This window comes from Rhinolophus ferrumequinum, chromosome 24 (genome assembly GCF_004115265.2).
Source record: "Rhinolophus ferrumequinum isolate MPI-CBG mRhiFer1 chromosome 24, mRhiFer1_v1.p, whole genome shotgun sequence".
Classification (NCBI taxonomy): Eukaryota; Metazoa; Chordata; class Mammalia; order Chiroptera; family Rhinolophidae; genus Rhinolophus; species Rhinolophus ferrumequinum.
Genome location: NC_046307.1, coordinates 14,835,493 through 14,860,191, shown reverse-complemented (window position 1 = coordinate 14,860,191; position 24,699 = coordinate 14,835,493). Strand labels below are relative to the sequence as shown.

The following is a 24,699-nucleotide window of genomic DNA, read 5'->3' as shown; positions in this document are numbered from 1 at the left end:
CCTCTATGTTCCAGCCCAAAATATGCCATGGGAAGCAAAAAGGAAGCTTTCCTGCCAGGACCTGCCCACAGTACAGAATTTCTAAGATTTGGGGCGGTTTGCTATGTAGCAATAAATAACCAAAACATACGTCAAACTTCCACTTGTGGCAAAAATACTTAAGTTCTGGTTTGGCAAGATCTGGCTCTCCAAATAGGTCTTTTGGACCTAATCCCTAGGCTGAGATCAGTTTCACATTCTTCTTGGCTAAATGCTTTTGTTTCCTGAGTTCCTTTTTATACAGCGTCACTACTCTTATTTCAAAAATATTTATCTTCCTGTATATCAAAGAATGTTAGAGGTTTTTCTGCTTTTTTGTAGCAAGGTTTTTTGCTCCTTGCATGGTCTCTGCAAGGAACTTCAGAGTCTCTTTTTATGTCTGTTGTGGTCACCATCTGTCATTTTGGTGGCGTTAAGCAGGTCTCTGGTGATCCTCTGTTGTTGGTTAATATTTAAGGCTGAGATTGTCACTTGCAGCCTTAAGAGTCTTGACTAACACAAATGGCGAAAGCCAAAACTAAGATGGCAAGAGCAAGGTTGATTGAATTCAGATAATGAGGAGGTAAACTAGACAGAACACGAAAACTAACTGAATTTGGAGAGAGGACGTGCTTTGAAAAAAGGCGGTAAGGGTGCAGCTGAAGTGCATGGGAGTAGTAAATTCTACTCGAGGTGTGGGGTACATATGGGAAAGCTTCTTGGGGGAGGTGATATTCTGTTTGATTTCCAGAATATATAGGTCGGGGCAGAGTGGGAATGAGGGGTGGGGAGTAAAGGGAGCAGCATGGCAGGTTGGAGCCTTATCTACATACAGACCCCTTCGATGATGACATCCTGGACTTCAAGCCACTGGAGTTACTGGATGAGACTCGGTGGTCTTGGAAGGAGGTGGGTATATTCTGCGCAGAGCAGAAATGTGAATTGTTGAGAGCGAAGAGTGGAATGTTGTGGACTGTCTGCCGGGATGGTCACCCACAATTCCTCTCACCCTGTATTCGCATGCCATTCCTCTTAGCAAGATGTTGTTTATTTTACAGAACTGTTTATAACAGCTATTATTTATGGGGAGCAGATTATTCCATACTTTTTATTCTAAATTTATTATTTACTATAATAGCCAAGAAGCAGAAACCCAAATGTCCATCAACTAATGAATGGGTAAGTAAAATGTGGTATATCTGTGTAATTAAATATTATTTAGTAATACAAAGGAATGGAGTACTGACACATGCTACAACATGGATGAACCTTGAAAACATTATACTAAGTGAAAGAAGCCAGTCATAAAAGATGACATATATGATTTTTACTTATAAGAATGTCCAGATTAGGCAAATCTATGGAGACAGAAAGTAGATTAATGGCAGGGGAGGGTTAAGGAAATGGGGAGTGATTATAAAGCATACTGGGTTTCTTTCTGTGGTGATGAAAATGTTCTGGAATTACAGTGCTGATGGTTGCACAACTCTGAAGATACTAAAAACCACTGGATTGTACACTTTAAGTGGGTGAATTGTATGGTATGTGACTTATATCTCAATAAAGCTGTTACCAAAAAAAAAAAAAAGGAGGGGGGATGTCACCTGTTGCCTCTCCTGTTGAATCTGGCCAGCCTTGTGACTTGCTTTGGACAACAGAATGCTGGGTAAGCAACGCTGTGTCAGTTCTGGGCCAAGCCATTAAAAGCCCGGCAGCTCCTACTTTCATTCACCCTCTTGGAGGCTGGCTGCCATGTCAAGAAACTCAGGTGAGATGAGATACTGTGCAGTGGGAGGCCTCAGGGAGGCAAACGAAGGCCCTGGTCACGTGAGTGAGGCCATCTTGGACATTCCAGCCCCAGCCAAGCTGACAGCTGAATTAAGTCACATAAGTGACCCCAGGACAGATCACAGGATGCCAGCTCACAGAATCATAAGAAATAATAAATCCTTGTTGGTTTAGGCCACTGAGTTGTGGGGTGATATCCTAGACAATAGCTAACTGAAACACAACGTCTTGGAGCTTCGATTCCATCTCTGTAACATGGGACTAATGTTACCGGGTTGTTGTGAAGATTTCCAGGCACCATGCTCAAGGCTGTTATAGTTCTTATTATTAAAAAAAATCACCCCAGGAGACCCTTGACTTACTGCTCTCTGGGAAGCCTGCTGCTTCCAGTTTCCAAAAAGCTAGTTTCTTAAGGAAACACAAAGGTTTTTTTTTTTTTTTAACAATTCCTGAAAAATGAACTTTGAGCCATAAACAGACTACCAAAGAAGGTTCTGCTTAGATTAGCCACCTACCCATCCATTCAACACACCTTTATTAAGTAAGTCCTTACTAATTACCAGGCACCGATTAAGAATAGCTAAGAAGACCCTTGCTTTTTGAAAAAGAAGCAATTTCCACCTAGGTAACTGTTAACAGAAAGAACTACACACTTGAACTTCAGCTGAGAGATGGTATTTGCGTCAGTAGATAAATCTAAAATCATCCAGTTGGAGGAAAAAACCTTCAATTTCCACAGAGCTCAGAGACACATGCCCAGGATCTAGGCCCCAAGAAGGATTCTGATTGTGAATCCCAGATGCAATACAAAGAGCAAAGAATGAAATGGGTCCCTAAAGGGTGTATCCCTTAGTGTGGGGATCAAAGAGTCCCATTCACAGAGCCTGGCCCCCAGGTGAGAGATGAATTTGACCATTTGGTATCATCTGCCATGTCTGAGTGCAGAATGGGTCTCGGCAGTTAATAAATAAGATGATGACAGAGAAAGAAATCCTGCAGGAAAGGACATTAAACAGCTTTCAACTGCATTTATGAAATCATGATAAACAGAGCCTTTTAATCCTAAGAAGAATTAGGATATAATTTTTTTCTCAAAAGGATGACATAATGCTTAAATTACACCAAAGGTAAAGAAAGAAGACTAAATCTGTATTTTCTGCATAAAGTCCCCCAAGCCCGGGAAACTCTGTAGGTCTGGAAATGGCCTACACACCAAAGACGATGAGGGCTATGGGTGAAAAACATAACACCAGGCAGGCACTGGGCTGAATATACTGGATAACCCAAACGCTGGGCTGACTTTTCTTTTTATTGACATATAACATATAGTGCACAAATAGTAAGTGTACAGCCTGAAGAAACATTTATACCCAGATTAATTTAAAGAATATTCCTAATATCCCCGAAGGTTTCCTTGTGCCCCTCCCAATCAATAACCAACGCCACCCTGGCCCCCCTACTCCATAGCCAGGAGTAACCGCTATTCTGATCTCCAATACTATCGATTAGTTTGGCTTGTTCTTGAATTTCACATAAATGGAATCATACATTATGTGGTCTTTTCAGTCTGCCTTCTTTCATTCATCACAGGGTTATGTTGTTTTGAAGCAGAAAACCCAGAAGCTGAGATTTATTTTCAGGAATTGGCCCTCTGATGTCACAGACCAGGACGCCGACTACTCTGATTATCCTGCTTATACGTCCTGCACTCTTCCGAGCATGTGTTATAAAAACGTACAGCAAAACAGAATCTTGGATTGTAAATGTTTTCTTTTAAGATAAACTCAATCTTTTAAAGGTATTCAAATCTATCCAATCTTAACACAGCCTCTGATTTGACACTACAAAAGTATAATCTTTCCCAGACTGAGTGCAAAATTCCTCCTAAACATTAGTTTCTTTCATGGCATCCCCCCATTCTAAAGAAGCCTCAAATCCTGGAATAAAATGAGCCATCAATTCTGTTACTACTTTTGATTAGTAAGGGGTTAAGCTATAGGAAAATCTCTGAAGCTGCCTAAAGCCCTAAATTCAGATGAATGTGTGTCAGAAAAGACAGGAAAGGGACAAAAGGACAGCAATAAGTTATAGGTACAGATTCTTAAGCCAAACTATCAGAATTCAATTCGGGGATCGGCCACTTCTAGCGGGGTGACCTTGGGCAAATCATTACTCCACACCGTAAAATGGGAATAACCTCATAGGATTGTTGCAAGGATTAAATGTTAATGTACATAAAGCTCTTAGGAGACCCCTTGGCACATAATAAACACTCAGTAACAATTGGCTATTTTAAAAAGCTGAAAGCGAGCCACCATTCTGCAAACCAAAGGTTTTACAAGTCATCAAGACACCTAGTACAGTGCTTCTCAAGATGTTTCCTTCCTAATCCTTCATCACAGACTGATGCTTTTTGTAAAATGCAAGATCACATGCTTGAATGCCATAGCAATGGCAAATTGCTCTCCCCGTTTTTAAATGTTTACTCTCACTTTCTGTCCTTACTTGTATTGCAGCATAGCCCGACAGCCGCTCACGGACTGGCACTAGTCTGCAGAGTAAACTTTGAGTAGCACTGTTCTAGCACACAAGAAGCACTCATAAGCCTGCTAAAAACTCGGCTCCCAGGTTAAACAGATTTCGGAGGACACATTAGTAAAGCAAACCAACCCCCAGAGCAGGGGCAAGAGGATGACTTGAGGGTCAACAAGCCGAGACCAAATAACGCCAACAGGCTAACCCTGAAAAAGAACACCGGCTGCCAGAGCGAGAACCCAACGGGTAATCCCCTCCCCCTGCCAAGAGCTCTAGGAGATACTCTCAGGGGACATGTTGGCCAGAAGTCATCAGCCCCAGAGGGGAAAGAGACATGAAGGAAGTAGGAGAAAGAAGTCCTTCTCAGGAGTTAGAAGCCACCCTACACCGTCACCAAGCTTTGGCATCGTCAACCACGGCACACAAAGGCCAGAGTTTGTTTTCTGCCAAAGAAAATATGCAAATATTCCCTTTGGTGACGTGGGACTACGCACACACACACCCACAGACCCACATACACGCACCCCGGTCACAGTACCTGTGGTTTTAGGAGGCTCCTGCGGTCCGCCTTGCCAGCCATACTGTGGGTATCCTTGGTAAGGGTACCCCTGGGGAGGTGGGTAGGGTCCTCCCATAGGTCCTGGAGGGTAGGCCTCAGGCCCCATTGGTGGTTGTGGATAAGGTGCATATGGGGCCGTTGGACCAGGGCCCGGATATGGTGGAGGATTTCCTTGGTTCATCAGGGATCTGCAGAATGTACCTATGAGACAATGAAAATTATTTGCATTTGATCAGTGAAAATCATTAGGGAAAAATTTGCAACCCATGAGATCATTTACAAAATGCTTTTAAAGATGTCTTAAACCTCTTGCAAATCTTCAGCTCTGCCCATTTTGTTTCCTTCTCGCTATCACCACAATTGGCAAATATCTTAGCATCTGTTCATTATGTGCCTTTGTCTGCCTTCCGCCACTAGACTACAGGCTGTGACAACAGGGATCAAGCCAGTTCTGGATCATCACCATGACCCTAGAGCTTAGCATAGTGCCTGGCACCAGACAGGCCCCTCGATAAATGTGTTGAATGAAGAACAGGATATTATTGTTGTTCAATTCTCTGCAATGTCCTTAAGTGTGAATGGATGGCTCTAAGAAGGCAGAAAGTCTAACAGCACTAATTATGAGTCAGATCAGTGGTCGCTGACCCAGTACGAACAATCCTCCAATAAATAGGGCTGAGCCACACTGGGGGTCTTCTAACAAGCTGCATTGCCAGCAAGCAGTGACTGACCAGAGTGTAACGGCCGCCACCGCCCAGGCCACTGGGGTGATCTGGTTGCTCCCCTAGACCTACAGCTCTGTGCGGTTGAGCTGCATGCTCAGCTGTCACCGGATAGAGGGCAGAGAAGTCTGTAGAGGATCCTGAGCTTCTCCTCCCAGGCTGCCGGGATTCTGGGGGGCTCACCAGGAACCCCTACTTGTGTTTACAGGTTCTTGTTCTCGGTGGTTTGCTTCTGTGAGGGAGGCCATTGCTTCCCAGCCCCCACGCCTGTTAACCATTCTCTTGGTTGGGCTTCAAATCTGGAGGGCCAGCACCGTCTGTCCATCAGCTCTATAACCCCCACAGTGCCTGTGACACAATGACTTCCAGATTAAAAGCATTACTGGGCTATGCAAAGTACACAAGCTGGATGAACAACGTGTCACGTTATCTTGCTGCCTTGTACTGTTACCCATCTCTTGTATTGCTATTTAACTTTTTGCCTATTTGAGTGTCTTCTATCCCCAACTAAATAGTAAGTTAATAGAGGAACGAGTCTGATATCCAAAATTTACTCTTTTCAATATTACTAAATACTCAGTAAATACTTAATTTAGTAAATAGCTACTATTTACTAAATTTCAGTTAATTCTTTTTCATAACAGGCAACCAACAAATGAATAAGTGATTTTATAGGAAGAACAGAATAGCCATAAAGTAATGTCGCCAGAAAATCTAGATTAAAATAATGGTGGACTTCGCTGGCTGCCTGAACAAAAACCATATCCCCCTTTGTAACAGCAGTCAGATTTCCAGCTAGGCAATGATCCATCCACTCTTCCTGCAGTTCATGTGCTCAAGGGAGGCTCACCCCTTACCAGGCCCCAGGAGAGCCCAGTCTAACCCAAGTCAATCCAGGTCACCCTTCTCTTTTTCACCAAGATGGATTCAAGGAATCCAGGACTAAGCCAATCGCAAACGGCATCCTTGGCCACTGGGATTGGTTCTGAAGAGATCTGATCTTGCAGCTTGGGGCTCTGCTAACACACTCCCAATCTTCCCTCCCCTTCAACACAGGCACGCGAAGTCTAGCAAGGACACCGCCTACACAACCGCGGACAGCCCATCTGCAGCCCTGATGGAGCCAGTCTCGGGAGGAAGTAGGCACTTCAGAAAGGCAGAGCAGAAAGAAGAAATGGGGTTCCAGGTGACTGTATAACACTCATAAATCACACAAATCAGACTGAAATGCGGCCTAACCTAAATTACAGGTAAGCTAATGCTCCCTTCTGAGTGACACTCAACTGAACGTGCACCAGGCAGCGCCGATTGTGCGTGGCACTGTGCTAGGGAGGGGGGCGCAGAGGTGAACAGGGCGCCAACTCTTCTCCTGGTGGACTGGTTAAAAAGACAAACGTAAGGGTAGTGAGCTTTAGAAAAAGATGTACACAGATTATGAGCTGAAGCGAGGAGGAGTGAGGGAGTGGGGAGATTGTCACTTGAGGAAGGTGATTATAACTTGAAACTTTTTAATATGGAATCAGAATGGCTTGGGGGGGGGGGGCGTCTCTATTTTGACCACAACTGCATTCTGCCCCCCATTTTAGAGACTCTCTTATTTTCCCAGGGGCCTGACAAGGACTCAGACAAGAACGAGAATTCCTTCCTTTCTTTGGTCTCTGCCAACATGGCCACACACTCTGACCTGGGAATGACCTTTCTCCTGACCGGGAAGCCAAGGCTCATGGTGACTAATGAACACTGTAATTTCACGTGAATATGGGCATACGTGAGTGCTGAGTGTTTCTACATTTCCTCTCTTCCACAGAAGGCTGTGGAAAATCCAATGAGCCCTCGTTTACACAGAAATCAGTTTCATTAACCCCCCATGGCCATTCTATTTTAAGTCACAAAAGTACAACTCGGCCACCCTAGTTACTCTTCCTGAAATTCAGTGTATGTATTGGGGGAGAGGATGGGTCCTCCAGACTGAGCCAATGCCACCAAAACTGCAGTTTAACTTGATTAGTCCAAGAAGACACTGCAGTCATGATTATTTTCACTACAGCAAACTCTGGACCGATATTTCTCTGAAGACATTGTTCTTCTAAGAACAACGAGCAGTGAGAAGGAAAAAAGACCAAAGTGTATAGAACCATTACAACTTCAGACCTCAATGTTTCATGACTTTTCTTGATCCATCTATTTGCATCTATTCCTCATTATCTTGTGCGGTTCTCTTCCTGGGACTCTCCCAAGTGTTTGTGTCCTCCCTCAATCATGTTTCTCCCTTGTTTTTGGTGTGTACTTTTCTCCCGCTGCCTGAGGAATCACTTAATGTCTGGGGGTAAAAACCCCGTGTGCCACTCACAGAGGCATTTATAAAGAACATAAGCCATACAGGTGCTCCGGTCACCATGAGCCACACCCACCTACCCACGACACACACACATTCTGTCTCTGTGTTCCTACGACACACAGTTATCTTCCAGGAGTAAAAATCTGGATCTATTCTCAGTTTCCTCTAAACAGGAAAAAACCCCAGCAAGAGGGCAGCAAAAGTCACAGAAACAGCCTCTGTGCAGACATCAAAGATCCAGGGCTGCCTTTGGAAAAGCAGGACTTCACACAATGGGCATCAATTAATCCCAAGCTCGGACAGAAGCAACGCAAAGTGAAAAAAGATTACCTAACACTGACATAGTCTGGTGTTCACATAACCCAAACACAAATGAGCTTTATATTTAAGGTATAATACTGAACTTTGTAACATGAACGATTTTCCCTTACAAATTTGGTCTGGTGAAATGTAAGTCCTGCTATAGTGGAGTGTGTTACTCTGAGGATCAAATGGAAAGAGTGGAAATTGTAGCATTAAAGACAAATCAGAGCTCCAAAAGAGAGAGCTCAAATTGAACAGCAGCCAAGATCCATTAATAGATAATGCTGAATGAACACTGCTATCTGACGATCCCATTCAAGACATGCTCAAAAATCACAGGATTAGCACATAATCAACCATACAATGAGAAGAGCAGAAACTCATCCACTACCGATGCAGGAAAGAACAATATTTTCAAAGTTGTTATTATTTTTTAAATTACAAGATACCTGGTAGCCTGGCATTGAACCTACAGGCAGCACACTGGAGAATTTTCCCCTGGGAAAACTAAACAGCCCCAATGGAAAAAAATTATTGATAGTAATACTTGAGGAAATTCCAAGAAATGACTCAGCGAGTCACCCCACGTAAAGCCCACGCACACAGAACTTCTCATCAGCTTTTTATTACCTCATACATAAATGAACAGAGAAACATTATCAGACATTTGAGAGCCTGTATCATAAAAGACAGAGCAAAATAGGAAAAAGAAAATAATTACCAAAATATCCAAAAAGAGAAAAGAAATTATAGTACATCTACACAGTTCTTTTGCAGTCATTTTAATTTGTTTCTGAAGCATTATATAATATTAAGTGTAAGGAAATTTTAAAGCTACATATTCATGATTCCAATTTTCTTGAAAATACATACTGATAAATGGAACAATGTAATAGAATGAAGAGTCCAACAACAGACCTATACATTAGTCACCTAATTTAACAGAGGCACCACTGCAATTCAGAAAGTAAAAATTAGTCTTCCCAATAAATAGTAGTGCTGGATATTGAAGAATAAAGTGAAGAAATAAAATGGAGTCACTATAGTTAAGCTGCCGAATTACTAAAACGAAGTAGATTGAGGTATGATGACATAATTCTATTCTTGTTTTAAGTAGCCTGGGAACTTAAACTTTTTAACTTTCTAGTCCTGCATCAATGGCTGGATATACATCGTATCTCCAAACAAACCTGATTATCCCAGGAGGGACTAAGGAAAGAATGCTCACATATCCAGACCCTTGACTTCCATTATCCAGACCAACAGTCATCTAGAGGATTACCATCTTGGACCAACCCAGAGGCTGAGAAGGCAGGACTGATTCTTCTCAAGAATGTATTTTTTACTAAAAGAACTCTTTTCTTTCTCCTTCCAAACACTCTGTGTTTTGCCTAGTTGTGTTTCCAGCTTGTAAACCTTGATCTTTGAAATAAATCTTTAGTATTTATTTCTAGCAAAGCCTCCAGACTCTTTTTAATTTGACAATATTGTTGTGAGGGTGGAGGAATGAACCTTGATCCTCATTCTTATAAACAAAAACTAATTCACATTATGTCATGGACCTAAATATACAGGCTAAAACAATCAAGCTTTCAGAAGTATATAATATGCTCATGACTTTGGCAGTATTTACCTTATGACCCAGCAACTCAACTTTTAGATATATACTGAGGCGAAATGAGTGCATAGTCCACCAAAGACATATATGACAATGTTTAAAGCAGCTTCACTTATAATAGCCCCAAACTGGAAACCATCCACTTTTTCATCAACAGAAGAACAGATAGATTATGCTATAGTTATATAATAGAAAATTGCCCGGCAATTAAAGAACGATTACTACGTGCAGCAATGTGGATGCATCCTACAGACAATGAGATGAGCAAAAGAAACCAGACTCAACAGGCTTCGCACTGTAAGATTCCATTAACATCAGGTTCCAGAAAGCCAAAAATGAGTCTGTGGATATTGACGGGAAGAGGCACAAGGGGAGCCTTATGGGATAATGCAGATGTTCTACATCTTGAGCTGAGTCATGTTTACTTGAATACTATAAACTCATTGAGTTGTACATTGAGATTTTCACACTTTAAGTTGTCCAGTAACAGCAGACAGACACAATTTGGCTAATAGGAAAAAAAATATTTATGGCTGTTTTCCCTGGGTGCTGGAACTATGGGCAATTGCTATTTATTTATAATCTTTTGTATTTATGAAAATTTGAATAAGGGAACCTACTTATATAGTCAGAAAAAAAAGTTTTCTTCGTACTTCTCATGCTGCCCACCTTTTTGTTTTTAGATGGCTAGAATGACTCTCCAGATCTCCATCCACTTCCAGCACCCTGATTTCCCTTCCTATTACTAATCTTCCCCTTCTGGGTAACCTATTTTATGTCTGCTCTTCACTGTTTTTTACAGTGATTTTTGTAACTGTGATTCTTTTTTCACAAGACACTTCAGCTCCCTAAGTTCTTTAAATGTTTTCTTTATGCTTTAAAATGAGAAGTCACTTGGCTAAGTATCAAACGTGAGATAAAAGAACAAAATACTCTTGGTTCATGCAAACTTCCCCCGATCTTATGGTCAAAGCCAGAAGTCCTGCTTATACTTCCATCCTTACATATACTTCTTGGGAATTTATAAATTGTCTTTAAAGTTTAAAAACATGAGAGCAGATCCTACTCTAAAGACCTCCTCTGAGTCTTTTTTTAACTCCCTAACTAGCTGACCTTTTAATAGGATTTTTGTAAATAGACTATTTTATATTCCAGGCCCCTCAATTTTTCTTGATTCTCATACCCATAATTTTGGGTATGGTTTGTTGGGCTAAGAAAAGCTTTAGAATTACTGGTTTTGTGCTGCTCTATCATTTTGGGTTTACAGCTTTCGTTAAATGTTAACATTGACATGTTAGTTTATTCCATTCATACAGTCATTTGTTTATCCCATAAATACTTCCAGAAGCACCCACTATGACCCAGCACTAGTGGTTCCAGGCACTACCGAGAGAATGGTAAGCAAGAGACAATTTCTTCTCGGGCTGGTGGGAGAGACAGACATTAACATCAGCAATTATAAAACCAAACTGAGAGAGAGGAAACACTTGGGCCTGCCTGTGAGCTCAAAGTAGAGACCACAGGTCAGGGAAGTCAGAGAAAGCTTCTGAGAGGAAGTTATAAACAATTGCTAGTTAACCATAAATAGAAATTCGGGTTACTCAACCTTCGCAATTTGTGAGAAAGAGCTGAATGCATTTGAAGAACTGAATGGGTCCATTATGACCGAACTGGACAGTTCAGGGTGAGGGAGGCCAAAGTGTCGGCTCACAGTCTTGCCAAGAGTAGACTCCTAGGATCATTGCAGCTTCTTTTTTATAGTTATTCTTTATCACTTTTAAAATAAAAGATTCATGTAACTTTATTTATGTTTACTTAGCGGGTACTATTGGCAAACCTAATACTGTTTACTCACTAATATTAAGTACCCACAACTATGGAGTACACAATAGGTGTTATCCACTACATGACAGAGCAAGTACTGGGAATATGAGAGAAAGAACTCTGGCTGGCTTCCTCTTCCCCTTAAGTACTGCTAATAATAAAAACAATCCTTTCCATTTGTATGTTGTTGCATCACATGGAAAATGCCGAAAGTTCTACAAATTTCAGGGGTATGACAAGGATAGTTTGGCTATAACGATGAAACAAAATTCACTTTGGGTGGTCACCTCAAAGAGTTACGCAAGTTTACTGAAACTGAGGTATATATGCATAAGTCGAGAGCCCCAATGACGCCACCATGAGGGGAGGTTGTGCCATACATGCAAGTGCACGTGAGTATGCAGTAAGCAGAGATAACCAATGGCTTCAAATCCAAATCCCAAGGCCACAAGAACAGGCATTCCAGAGTCGTAGGCCTTCACCAAAGGAAAACCTACTCGTGTCATGGACAACCTTACACGGGATCCCTGGAGTAACAGCAGGGGTTTACTTTTTAAATATGGTGGTGACGCTCTCAACAACAGGGCAACACTAGGGGGCCTGTCATTGTAGCATGGCCAAGATCTTTGTTTTTATCACTTGTTCACCATTTCTAACACATTTTGCTGTGCTACCATTTCCTAAGTTGCTTTTCTTTTGGGGGCAGACTGGAAGGAGACAACCTGTAGAGTTACTTCATTACTGTCCAAATACTGATTCTGGTGTCAACCTCCCAAATGTTATCAGCCATCCCCTCACTCATTCACAGTCTTTTGTATGCCAGAGAGTTCTACCAGGCCCTGAGCTGTCCTCATGAAATCAATGAATGAATAAATGTTAGAGCATGTCTTTTGCATCAACATTTTGGTTTGTGGCTTCAGAATCGCCTCTGTGTGGAGTATGCAATGACAAAGCTCAGAAACGGGACCCTTCCTGAACAAGGGCATCTGAAATGCTGATGGAAGGCAAAAATATATAGTAGGCCACCTATCTCTGGTGGCTCTGTCCTAGACTGAGGAAGAGGTTCAGAGACTGTCTTATGTTATTTTCCTTTCTCACAAAGAGTATTTGATATAAAAACTACACATTGCTTTTATAACTGAGTTTCACATGAAACTAAAAAAAAATCTACAAACTATTTAGTAACATGGTTTGCTAACACCACTCAGCCACTCTCCCAATGTTAAAACAACACAAAGATGTAAGCATTCTCAACTTGTCCTGATACATTAGATTAGGAGTAGTCAAGTCTGAAAAATCATACCAACATTAATTATCCACAGTAGTTCAACATTATCTGGAACTATGGCTATAGCCAATCAGTCTCGCCTCCCTCCAATATTAAACTTGGCAATGTCTGTGTTAGCCTTCTCCGAGCCTTGGAGACTTTAAGGGAATCCAGAGAAGTTCCCTTCAACAGAGGATAACACATCATCTGTTAGAATCCTTGCATAAAGCCTTCTATATAAAACCTCTGGCTGGATCTAGGACATGCTGCTCTATAAGATGTAAGATTTGTAACATTTATTAAATAGCCCTTAAAAATCATTGTTACCTGAAAATATCTATCATCAACTAAAATAGCCTACTTAGCTGCCCAGGCATTGGTATCCCGTTCCTCTCTACTGTTTGGAGGAAACGTCCTTCTTTTCATAGAGGGTCCATCCTTTTTTCTTACAAATTCTTAAACAAAGACACATTTTTAAGTGAAAGTTCAAATACATAAACACCCTATTCTTTGAACAGCAATTCCACCTTTAGGAATTTATCCTACAGATATATGCTACTGCTAGAATGCAAAACTACCCAGAATTTTATACACAGAATTTTATACTATACACGTTTATTGCAGTATTTGTTTATAACAGCTATATAGCATATATATTACATATATAACATACACATACACACATTTACTTATACGAAGGTCCGACAATTAAGTTCATGAACTCATCCTAGAAAAACTGCTATGTACCTCATTGCTGAATATCACTACAGTCACCTTTGAAGCACTTCCCTTGGGAAGCTATGCACCGACGCCAGTGCCTAGCCCACCCTTCAAAACAATTTTGGAACTCTTTTTCTGGAATGGCCATCAGAGCTGTCGTCATATTACCCTTGATGTCCTGAATGTCTTCCTTTCAATATTTCCTGTATTCTTGGCTAAAGAAAGAAGTCATTGGGGGCCAGATCAGGTGAGTAGGGAGGATGTTCCAATACAGTTATTTGTTTACTGGCTAAAAATTCCCTCACAGACAGTGCCATGTGAGCTGGTGCATCGTCGTGATGCAAGAGCCATGAATTGTTGGCGAAAAGTTCAGGTCGTCTAACTTTTTCACGCAGCCTTTTCAGCACTTCCAAATAGTAAACTTGGTTAACTGGTTGTTCAGTTGGTACAAATTCATAATGAATAATCCCTCTGATATCAAAAAAGGTTTGGGGCAGCTGGATGGCTCAGTTAGTTAGAGCACACGCTCTCAACAAGGTTGCTGGTTCAATTCCCGAATGGGATGGTGGGCTGCGACCCCTGCAACTAAGATTGAAAATGGCGACTGGACTTGGACCTGAGCTGTGCCCTCCACAACCAGATTGAAGGACAATAGCTCCCCCCAAAAAAGGATAGCAACGTTGTTGCAACAAATTCGCAAACTTAATTGTTGGACCTTGTATGATATATAACATCCCAAAAGCCCATCAGTATGGGAATGATTAAATAAACCATGGAAAACCGTACTTTTGTTACATATTTTTTCTATATCTATTTAACAATCAAAGTTAAAACTCCTGCTTATCATTTTTTATATAAAGTCTGCCACATGGCTTTTAGGAGAAAAAAATCCATTCCTTAACTCATTGAGCAGTAAAGCCATGCTTCTAGATGCTTCCAACAATCATCCAACTATCACTGAGAACAGTGTGTCCCAGTTGGCACCTGAAAAAAACCCAGCTGCAGGGCAAGACCCACAGCTGCAAACAGTCCCATGGGTCCCAGGCCAACCTCACCAAGGGCCCCTTCTCCAGCGTCTATAAGTCATATATGGTCCTCTGCAGAAACCAGAGGATGGCCCGGAAGCAGGATTTTACTCCTGCTTCTGCCTTCTGCTTCTGGAAGGACTTCCTCAAGAGTGGACCTCAGCCCCCGGTCTGACAGTTCTTGATAAATCCTGACTACAGCCATCTCCCCACATTGCTGGGACCCCCAGTTGGGGGACTGGTACCTCCAGCCTCATCCAATGACTCAGCGCAGGGACTCTGGTCAGTACCCCTCAAACGCTGCCATCTGAAAGCCAATGGAGGAGTGAAGGTTGGCTCCTCCTCAGAAAAAACGCTGGGGACATCTCAATTACATCTAGTCACTGAGACATACAGGACAGCATTGTAACTCTGGAATTTGAAATAGCCAGCCCTCAAAGTGACAATGGAGAGAAAAATGAGACCCAGCAAGAGGGAGGATCAAAAGAGAAAGCAGCAGAGAACAGAGGTGAAAAGAAAAGGGAAGAAAGCTGTTAATATAGAAAGTGAGTTGTGGAAATGAAAGGATGGGTTACAGTATGGAGAAAGAGAAAAAGAACAAACTCTACCCCTGCCAAGCTGAGAGGCCACACTAGAAAGGGGACGACGGGTCCATCCCCCCAAACAAGCCTGACAAGGCCACTTCCCAGGCCAGCTCCCCCACCAGGACGGCCCCTGAAAGACAGGCTCCGCCTGATCCTACCCCTGCCCCCTCCATTACATTAGGCTTTGTGGGAAAGTTGAAATCTTGATGGCTTAGAAAGAGGCCCCCATGGCTTAATGTGCTGGCAATTTAACTAAGCACTCCTGGTTCCTGACGGATACCAAACCAGCCCCGGCTTTGCTCCTCCATTAAAGCGTGCCCTCCTGACCCTCGGAGGGCACAGTAGCTCGGTCGGCACTGCAGGGCAGCTCTTAATGGACACTTCACACCAGCAAGTACCACTCACGCCTACCACATGTGGTACCACATGTGGCACCATCAGAGACCATGCACAATCCCAGGGCAGCTCGCTTTCTCCGCCTTTCTTCTCATCATTTTCATAGGATTTTAAAAGGAACAGGCATTGTGGATAATAAAGGTTATGTGGGGACAGAGCCCCAAAAAGCCGTTTCCAGGCTCTCGGCTTCACATAGAAAGGTGCTGGCTCAGGTAGTAAATGGCCGTCGACTGTGATCAAATGGCCATCAGCTGTGGCTAGTTGGCCGTCAGCTGTAACCAGTGAGCCATTGGGCACTAATATAACTGCCGTGGCTAGGCTAGCAGAAAAATGGGGGCTAGCAAAAAGATGGGGGCTGAGCCTGCAAGCGGCGCAGTGAGGGTTGAGAATTGAGTGGCTCCTGCTTCCTGTGTCTCCAACCCAGCCGCCAGCGAGAGTATAGTGGTATGACTCCCCTACCTATGGCACCGTGGGTGTTCCTTTTTGGCCTCACCATGTCCTGCGTTCTTATGTGGGGAGCGGGAGCAGAGACCCCGCAGGCCGCCCCGCCTGACACCCTGCATGACAGGTTAGCAAAAAACAAATGCTAGATGGCAACTTCAGATTGCTGTCATCAGCAATATCCACAAAGAGCTACTATATACACGTACGTGGAATTCAAGGGCTCAAAGTAGTACAGGTACTGATGAATTTTAAAAAATTGCATTTCACCTTGAACTAAAACCTGAGTTTTCCAAGAGCACACTTGCACAGAAAGAACAATATACCATTAATGAAGTCAGTCCCCTGACGAAAGGTCTAGAATTGAATATAGTATATACAGTCTCATCACGACTCAGGCCTCCTTTTGGCAAGTTATGCATCAAAACACCAGTGGTTTCACACTAACTACACTTATTCGTTTTTGGCTCCTAGATTCTTTACTGTTGTCGTCCTGATATCACAGAGCCATGTGGACTTTCAGAAGATGGGATTTAAGGGGCTCCCTCTGGAAGCCTGTCTACCCCATGCTATCCTTACCACATGTCTACGACTATCTGAAAAAATTCACTATTAGTGAGTCGTATCATTGGTTGAAGGCAGTATTTTCCCAAGTAGGATATGCGGGATGATTTGGGGACAACGGATAAACAACTTAATTTTAATAGCTATGCCTTCTATTGTAGCTGGTGATAGTAGTGTCAACTTAAGGCAATGATATAGTTTCCCTTTTAAATAAATGCTAGTTTCTTTCTTTTTCTTTTTAAAGTGCGTCAATTTAAAGAAAAAATGTTAGTTAAATATAGTACATACAGATGGCTTGCAGAGAAGACAAAAATCGTGCAGGTGGAACACAAAGTGTGAGAAACACAGGTAAACGATCCACTTGCCTCAGAGTGTCACTACCCTTCACTGTTGCTTCTGTCAATGCCATCAGACATCAAAGATCACCAAGATTTAGTTCAGCACAGTCAGCAGAGCCAGAAGGATACAGAAAGTGGATCAGTGATAGAAGAATCACATTGGCCTTAGGGTGTAGTTGAGGAGGAAAAGCTGCGGGGGGGAGGGGGGAAAGAGGGGGGAAGACTGGGGTCTTCAGGAAGCTAACGGCAGCGGGAAAGAAATGAGTATTAGGCTTAATGGTAAGGACTCAAGAGATAAGCACTGTCCTACAAAAGTCCCCGTCTTCACACATTTTCTCCCCATATGACCCTGCCCAAGGTCCTGACACTGAAAGCTGGTAAAGTACTGCCGGCAGCCTTAGAAATTTAATATGGCAGAAGTCTAGCACCACTTCCCAGGAATTCTTCTCCCCAAATACCAGTTTACACCAAATAGCAGTTCAATTGTTCCCTATCCCTACCTTTCTTTGAACACTGACTATGTGGTCAGATAATTTTCAGTTGTATTGGCTGAGCCAATTCTCTTGGGAATAATGATTAATCAGCATAAATCATCAGAGGAACAAATGGGAGGCACCTGTGAACAAGGCATTACTCCCCAGTGAGTAAATTCTGGTAAATCAAACCCTTCTCCCAAAGTGGCTACCAACACTTCCTTAAACCATTTAATTGAAAGACTTCAGAAAAATATATATCATCCCTTGTTTTCAGCAAAGTCATACCACAGGCTTGCTGCTCCGGGACTGGATCCAAACCATTTGCCTCCCTTGCTTTAGAAGTGAGGGCCCATCCAGTTTCCTAGTTCTGGTTTTGAAGCCTAAATCAGTACTAATATTCCACACGTCTCCTAAAAACTGCAAAAAAGAAGTCATTCCAAGTGCACTTCATGTTGAAGAGCACTTTGTATATAGTGCCCAAAGTGGTGTGAACCTTTTTGGCTGGAGGCTAGAGGGTCAACTCATGTCCAATCCCCTCGCTTCTATGCTATTTTGTAATTGCTAACTCCCATTTTATAGCCAAGCCAATTAGCAGCATTGGCCGAGCGTGGGGAGTTGGAACACAGCACTTGGCTCAGTCTGAGAAAAACAGGAAGACTCTCCTTTCAGAATTTCCCTCAAGTGAGAACTATGTCTAGCTAACAAATGTCAGAAGTCTAAAAGATGGATGTCATAGTTCTGTAGAGTCCTTGGGAATATCTGCAAGCACCTGAATCTCTATTTGAGTAGTATGACTGGTGGACTGACATGGCATAGGGGAATTTTAAAAGATGACTATTTCATTTCTTATTCAATTTAGCGAGTGTTATTAGCCACTTCTGTCTCCGATAACCCTAATAAATTCCTTTGGGGGTTGAAAAGATGTTGGGCCTAGAGCCCCACAGCCTGTTAAGTAAACTGGTTTACTCTAGACCCTCTGAAAGAGTGGGAAAGAGACTAGGGAAAAATCTGAACTGATTTACATGTGAAATACAAACATGCATTTACCCTCAGGCTTCCAGATCTTGATTACAGGCTTATTGGTAACCAAGCCCAAAATACTCCAGGAAAAAAAATAACAAAAAAGGCTGAGTGTGAAGGAGGCTTTTACACAAATTTTAAGTGTCCATCTCTTTTTTATTTCACTACATCTCAATATATACCATTCATCCAAGAAATAAAAGATTCTGCCTTAGAGGAGCTCAAACTTCATATAAGCCTCTCATTAATTCTCCTTGGTACGTCTGCGAAGGGAATACTGACCATTATCCAGTTTCAAGGTCAAGGAATGTTTCAGTGCCAAGAAAGGAGGGCCCTGAACCTCGGTGACAAAAGTGCAGGCTCAGAATGCTCCGTGGTGGGTCTCTGGCCTTTACCTCAGCCCTGCCTCTCATCTGGGCCCAGTTCCGCTTAAGGGAGGGCATTTCAGTTTCTCAACAAGACAGCCCTGATGTTTATCACGGCTGTGTTTAGAGAAACACACTAACTTTTTTTTTTTTTCCTGACAATGAAGTCTTAAATTCTCTACCACTGGGAAAACTTGTCGGGGTGGCAGGGGTGAATGAAAGCGGAAAATTTCCCAAAACTCTTGGCCTACTTAACCACCCTGACAGCACATAGTTATAGTGTTTGGGGAAGTGGGGAGGTGGACTGTTTCCAAAGGAAGCATGATTAGTTGGCTGGTTCAAATAGTTTCCAAGAGATTTAGAAAATGGCTAACAATTTTTTTAAGTGTAGCAGGAAATCTAAAATCTAATATTAAGAATATCCAGCTATTCTTAATATTATTGGGCGCCTGCAAAACCCCTTAACAATCACTATCATAACAAGCCCTACCACTGAACAAGTACACAGGGGGAGAAACTCATCAGGTGAGTAGTAATATATGGTAAACATATTGTTCAGAGGACCTATTTTAAGACTTCTTTTACAAAGAATGATGTCACTGATCTGACTGGCAGTTGGCTTTCCCCAAGTGCCACCATTCTGGATCTGACCTCCCTTGAGTGCTGGGCAGATTTCTACGTTTACGCACAAACCAGCTGCGGCCACCTTCCCAGGTTCTCAGCGATACCCTAAACTGCCTTTGACTGTATGGGATTCCTGGAAGTCCAATTCTGTTTTCTGGAGTCAAATAAATACAAAACAAGTTGGTGGGAAGGTTCAGCCAGTTCACTTCTCTGAGAAAACATAAGTTCCTAAGGTTCAATCAACATAAAACGGACAGTGCTGCATTTTTCTGGTTCATAGAACCAGTAAATTTCAGAGCTGGGAAAAACCACAAATTACCAAATCATTCCTCTTGAATAATCAAAATATGTTCTTCCTGTTTCTTAGGAAGTTAAGACAAAATGGCCAAATAACACTTAAAAAACGCAGTCTGATGCTGAGAAGCCCACAAGTTGAGGAAAACAGGTAGAAAAGGGGAACTCTTTTGTTCTACAATTAATAAAGAGCACGGGACTCCTTTCAGCTTCCCAATGTCCATATTCACGTGTTGGGCACTGATTATCCTTTTATAACGTCCTCCCATTAAATCTCGAACCAGTCACTTGGGGTTTGGGTTTCACCCTGGGGATAAGAGGTGTTTATAAGACACTCTGAAATCTCTGAAGGGCAAGTGCTGTGGACAATCCAATCTCTGTACATAATGGGGGTAGAAGGGACCTCTCAGGTAGCTCTTAAGCCTGTCCACATGAGATAACAAGAAAATGAGCTGCTGTTGGTGCTTCCTTTCTCTCATGTGAAATTTTTGTTTTCATCTGCTAACAAAGGCTGGGATGTAGGGCACCTGGCTGACTGCACCCCCATCGCCTGTTATAAATATTTCCTAAGAAGGGTTCGCAGAATCCTATCCCACCAGATTTGTAGGGGTTGTCCCCTCTTTCCCAGACTGTACACAACAGCCTCCTCGGCGTCTCCCCAACTCAGTGATACCCCTCCTTCAATCCATCCGACGCTTCAATGGCTCCCCACAGCACGCAAACCCTCAGCTGGGCACTCAAGAGTTTTCCTAACGGGTCCTAAACTAATTCTCCAGACTCGCCCCTCCCCCCAAACAGCCCTAGCACTCAGTCCAGTCGGTTACAGAATCGTCTTTCCTTTGCCTCCAACTCTAGGATCACGGTCTCTTTCCCCCGGAGGTCCCCTTTCCCTCTCTACTCTTCCTACCCCCCACCGCAGCCGGGAGAACAGTCCCCACCCTTCAGGACTCCGCTCAGATTTCACCTCCCCCAACAGGTCTACTCAGATCCCAAGCCTCCGCTCTCAACCTTCAGGATTCGTTTCCCCCCCACGAGCACCTTTTCTGAACAATCCCGCCCCCTCCTCCCACTCGCGGGGCTCCCGAGAGGCCTCCAGCCCCCCCTCAGGCCCAGCTCAGAGCACCAAGTAAGACCCCCGCAGCGCCCCAGAAATCGCAGCCCAAGGCGAAGAGATGCAGAAGCCTCCCGCAGACGTCCCCGGAGACGCGGGGTGGTGAGCCCCGCTCCCAGCCCGCCGACTCCTCGAACTGCGAGACCCACTGACACACGAAGCCCCTTAGTCCGCCGCCCAGAGGCGGGGCGGGCGGCGCGGGATCTCCCCCAGTCTCCGCCAGGCTTGCGGCGACCCGCAGCCAGAGGAACAGCCGGGTGTGGGGGTGAAGGGAGACACTCGGATCGGCATCGGGCGGGCTGCTGCCGCGCCCCCCAGTTCCCCACCCCTCCCCAGGAGCTGCGCGCGCCCCCGCCGGAGCCGGCCCATCCCGTTCCGGTGCTCGCCGGTTCTCCAGGCGCCCTCTCGGGAGCTCGGGGACACGCAAACCCCAGGGAGGGCCCTGCTCGCGCCTCACCCCCTCCCTTGTCCAAGCTTGGCCGAGCCCGGGGCCGCCGCACCTCACCTCTCCACCAACGGGTTGGTCACTGGTTGTGTCGGGAGCTGACGGGACCAGCCGAGACCGCACAAGACGCGCCGCACCTGCCACTGAGTGAGTGAAGAGCAGCGACGCGCCTGACGTCACTGCCGCCCCGAGCGCCCAGAGCTCGGAGTCACCTGATCGCCCTGGCAACGCGCGAGGGGCGGTGTCACAGCACGGGCTCCGCCCCCAGCCTTGGGGCCTCGCATCCCCGCGGGGAATGCTACCCAGTTGGCCGCGACACGGCCATTGGAGAGCCGACTCTGGCCTGCCTGTTGCGGCCTCCGAACTGGGATCGATGCCTGAGACGTCAGCAAGCACTCCCCTCAGGTTGTATCAGTTCTCTGAGACTCCAAACGATACCCAGATCGCCGCTAGTGCAAGTGCTTTTGAAGGCAGGACCTGTGTCCCCGTGGTACCCAGCTCAGGGCATGGGCACGCAGGGCTTGGTGTGGACTGCTTGCTCCTCCTATCTTCTCGGTCTAGACCCAACTAGCTTCAGGGGTTTGTTTACTCCCCGAGCTGTACCTGGGAGGACTGGGGCAGAGAATGATACCTGGATTGTTCTCTGGCAACTTTCCCCCCATCAACCTCAGAGCAAGTAAGGCAGCCTTTGCTAAAGAATGTGATAAGACTTCATTCAGGGGAGGAGCTAGAGCCCAGTCCCAGCCCTCCTGTCCTGAAGGCCGCCTCGTATTCCAACGGAGAGAAATCATTAAAACACTCCCAGGCAAAGCCTAGGACAAGCCCACAAGCCCTACCTGCAAAGATTTGTTTTCCATTTTAGAAATTTATTTTCCCTTCAAATTCCTCCCCTTGCTTGCTATAATTGTATGCCTACGCCTCTGTGATTTTCCAGTCTCCAGACATAGACTGCCGGCTTCAAAACAAAAATGTAACACCCCACAGAGGTCCCAGTTTGAGAGCCACTGCTTATTTCATCCCTTCACTTCTTGTTGAATTTCATTTATGTTTTACTCTTCTACACCCTGACGCGCTATGGAGGTTTTTATACATGTTGTCCTTCCCTCTCAGACTATAGGATTTTAGACCCGAAAGTTATTTTATAATCAACTTCTAGTGAGCACCTTTTGGTGCCCAGCAATGGGCAGCGCCAGGCTGATTGATGCATGATCCCTAAAGAGCACGAGGTTACGTGTAGTGTGACTCATATCTAAGTCCTACCTGTCCTATTAATTATGTATTTAATAGTTTTATTTAAGTGATACTTTTTTACTTTTATACATTTATTTTTAAAGGAAACGTGCAAATAAATGGGCGGGAAAGACAGTTGTGAAAGGTAGAGAACAGTAATGGCTCCAACCAGAAAGAGTTGTGGTAATAGGGGAGAAGAGATTGAAAACATGGTTCCAGGCCCAAGGGACAGAGATTAGTGGGCAGGAAGATGGTGGAAACAGGGCGGGACAGCCAGATCTGGGGTATGTGGCAGATCTAAGAAGGGGAAGGCCAATTGGGGCTGGGCACGGGGGTGCGTAGGGGTTGGGCCAGCAGGGAGGGGAAAAGTGCTGGAAGCAGAGAGAAGGGAGAAGGGATGGAGAGAAAGGAGAAACAGCCTGAAGTTGGGGAGGAGTTGCTGACAGGGAGGGTGAGGTACAGAGAGACTCAGAAAAGGGTGCTTACAGCATTAAGGTTACAATAAAATTAGAGAATGGTGGGCATAGCCATAAGACCAGCATAAGTAGACTGTGGAAATTGGAGAGTTGTGAGAAATAAGGTAGAGACAGAGCAGATTATGGAAGAGCTTTTGAGACAGTAGAATCTTCTGGTAGGAACATGGGGTCTGGAGACAGAGTGACAGGGTTGCATTCAGAGCCCATCACTTATTGGCCATGTGACCTTGAATGAGTTACTTAACCTCTCTCTGCATTAGTTTCCTCATCTGGAAAAAAATAGGGATAACATTGATGTCTACTTTCTAGTGTCATTGGGAGGATTAACTGAAATCATGCATATGAAAGCTAAACATGGTGCCTGGCACATAGTAAGTGTTCCAAATGGTTAGCAGTATTAGTTCTATTAAGGGCCAAGAAGAAGAGGATAGATTCAATCTGAAAACTATAGGGGACCACTGAAGCTCCTCCAAGTGGGAAATGGGAATGGGATGCAGTATTTTGTGAGGAATCCTTTAACAGCAGAATTCTGGCTGATCAGAAAGAAAAGTAGGGCCACGGCAAAGATACCAAAGGGTGAAGAAGGGTTGATGATGGACTAGAAACAACCCCTCATGAAAAGGAGAATGCCTGGCCCCACTCACTCATACATGTGTGGAAGTTGGAGCCTGGCATGAGGAGGTGCTCAGTAATCCTATTCAATGAGCATCTCTAGATGCTGTACCAGTTGAACATCTCCTAGGAGCTCACAGGCTCAATGACAAAAACCAGTAGAATCCCCAAGTCAAGTACAGAGAGCTTTAAAGTACTGGAGAACTCCACTAAGACCTGGCCTCTGGCTTATTGTGTTATCTTCCCTCCATGGAAGCACACAAATAAACACATGTGAAAAGAAAGGCAGTGAATGATGCCAGCACATGCACAAAACCCCGAAAGGAATGACCAGATTCTTTTTCAGTGTCAAGGTATTAAAGAAAGGAGAGGAAAACAATTTACACTTCTTCTATTGTTTCCTAGCTCACTGCTCTACCTGGTTCTAATGGAATTTGAAATTCATGTGATGGAGAAAGAGGCAAAGTCATCATTTACTTCTGGCCATAGTTCAAGATTTAGTTTTCACTCAAGCAATGACTCTCACAGTTTTGTGCCTCTTTTTCTTTCTTTTTTTCTTTTCTTTTTTTATTTTTAAAGATTTTACAGGGGAAGGGGAACAGGACTTTATTGGGGAAACAGTGTGTACTTCCAGGACTTTTTTCAACTCAAGTTGTTGTCCTTTCAATCTTAGTTGTGCTGTTCAGGTCCAGTTGCTGTTGTTAGTTGCAGGGGTGCAGCCAACCATCCCTTGCGGGAATCAAACCGGCAACCTTGTGGTTAAGAGGAACGCACTCCAACCAACCGAGCCATCCGGGAGCAGAGCTCAGCTCAAAGTGCCGTGTTCAATCTTAGTTGCAGGGGGCGCAGCCCACCATCCCTTGCGGGACTCGAGGAGTTGAACTGGCAACCTTGTGGTTGAGAGCCCACTGGCCCATGTGGGAATCGAACCGGCAGCCTTCAGGGTTAGGAGCACAGAGCTCCAACCACCTGAGCCACTGGCCCAGCCTGTGCCTCTTTTTCTGAT

At 44.2% G+C, this 24,699-nt stretch overlaps 1 protein-coding gene across 1 annotated transcript in view; it reads right to left on the bottom strand.

The window, feature by feature from the left end:
* The window catches only part of CYSTM1 (cysteine rich transmembrane module containing 1), a 41,147-nt gene extending 19,551 nt beyond the window's left edge, over positions 1–21,596 (bottom strand). Inside the window, exons 1-2 of the mRNA XM_033096210.1 lie at positions 21,436–21,596; positions 4,880–5,101 (exon numbers count right to left, since the gene is read on the bottom strand). Coding sequence (XP_032952101.1) covers positions 4,880–5,081 — 202 coding nt within the window. The 5' untranslated portion in view covers positions 5,082–5,101; positions 21,436–21,596. The remainder of the gene's footprint in view (positions 1–4,879; positions 5,102–21,435) is intronic.
* Between the last annotated feature and the right edge of the window lie 3,103 nt (positions 21,597–24,699).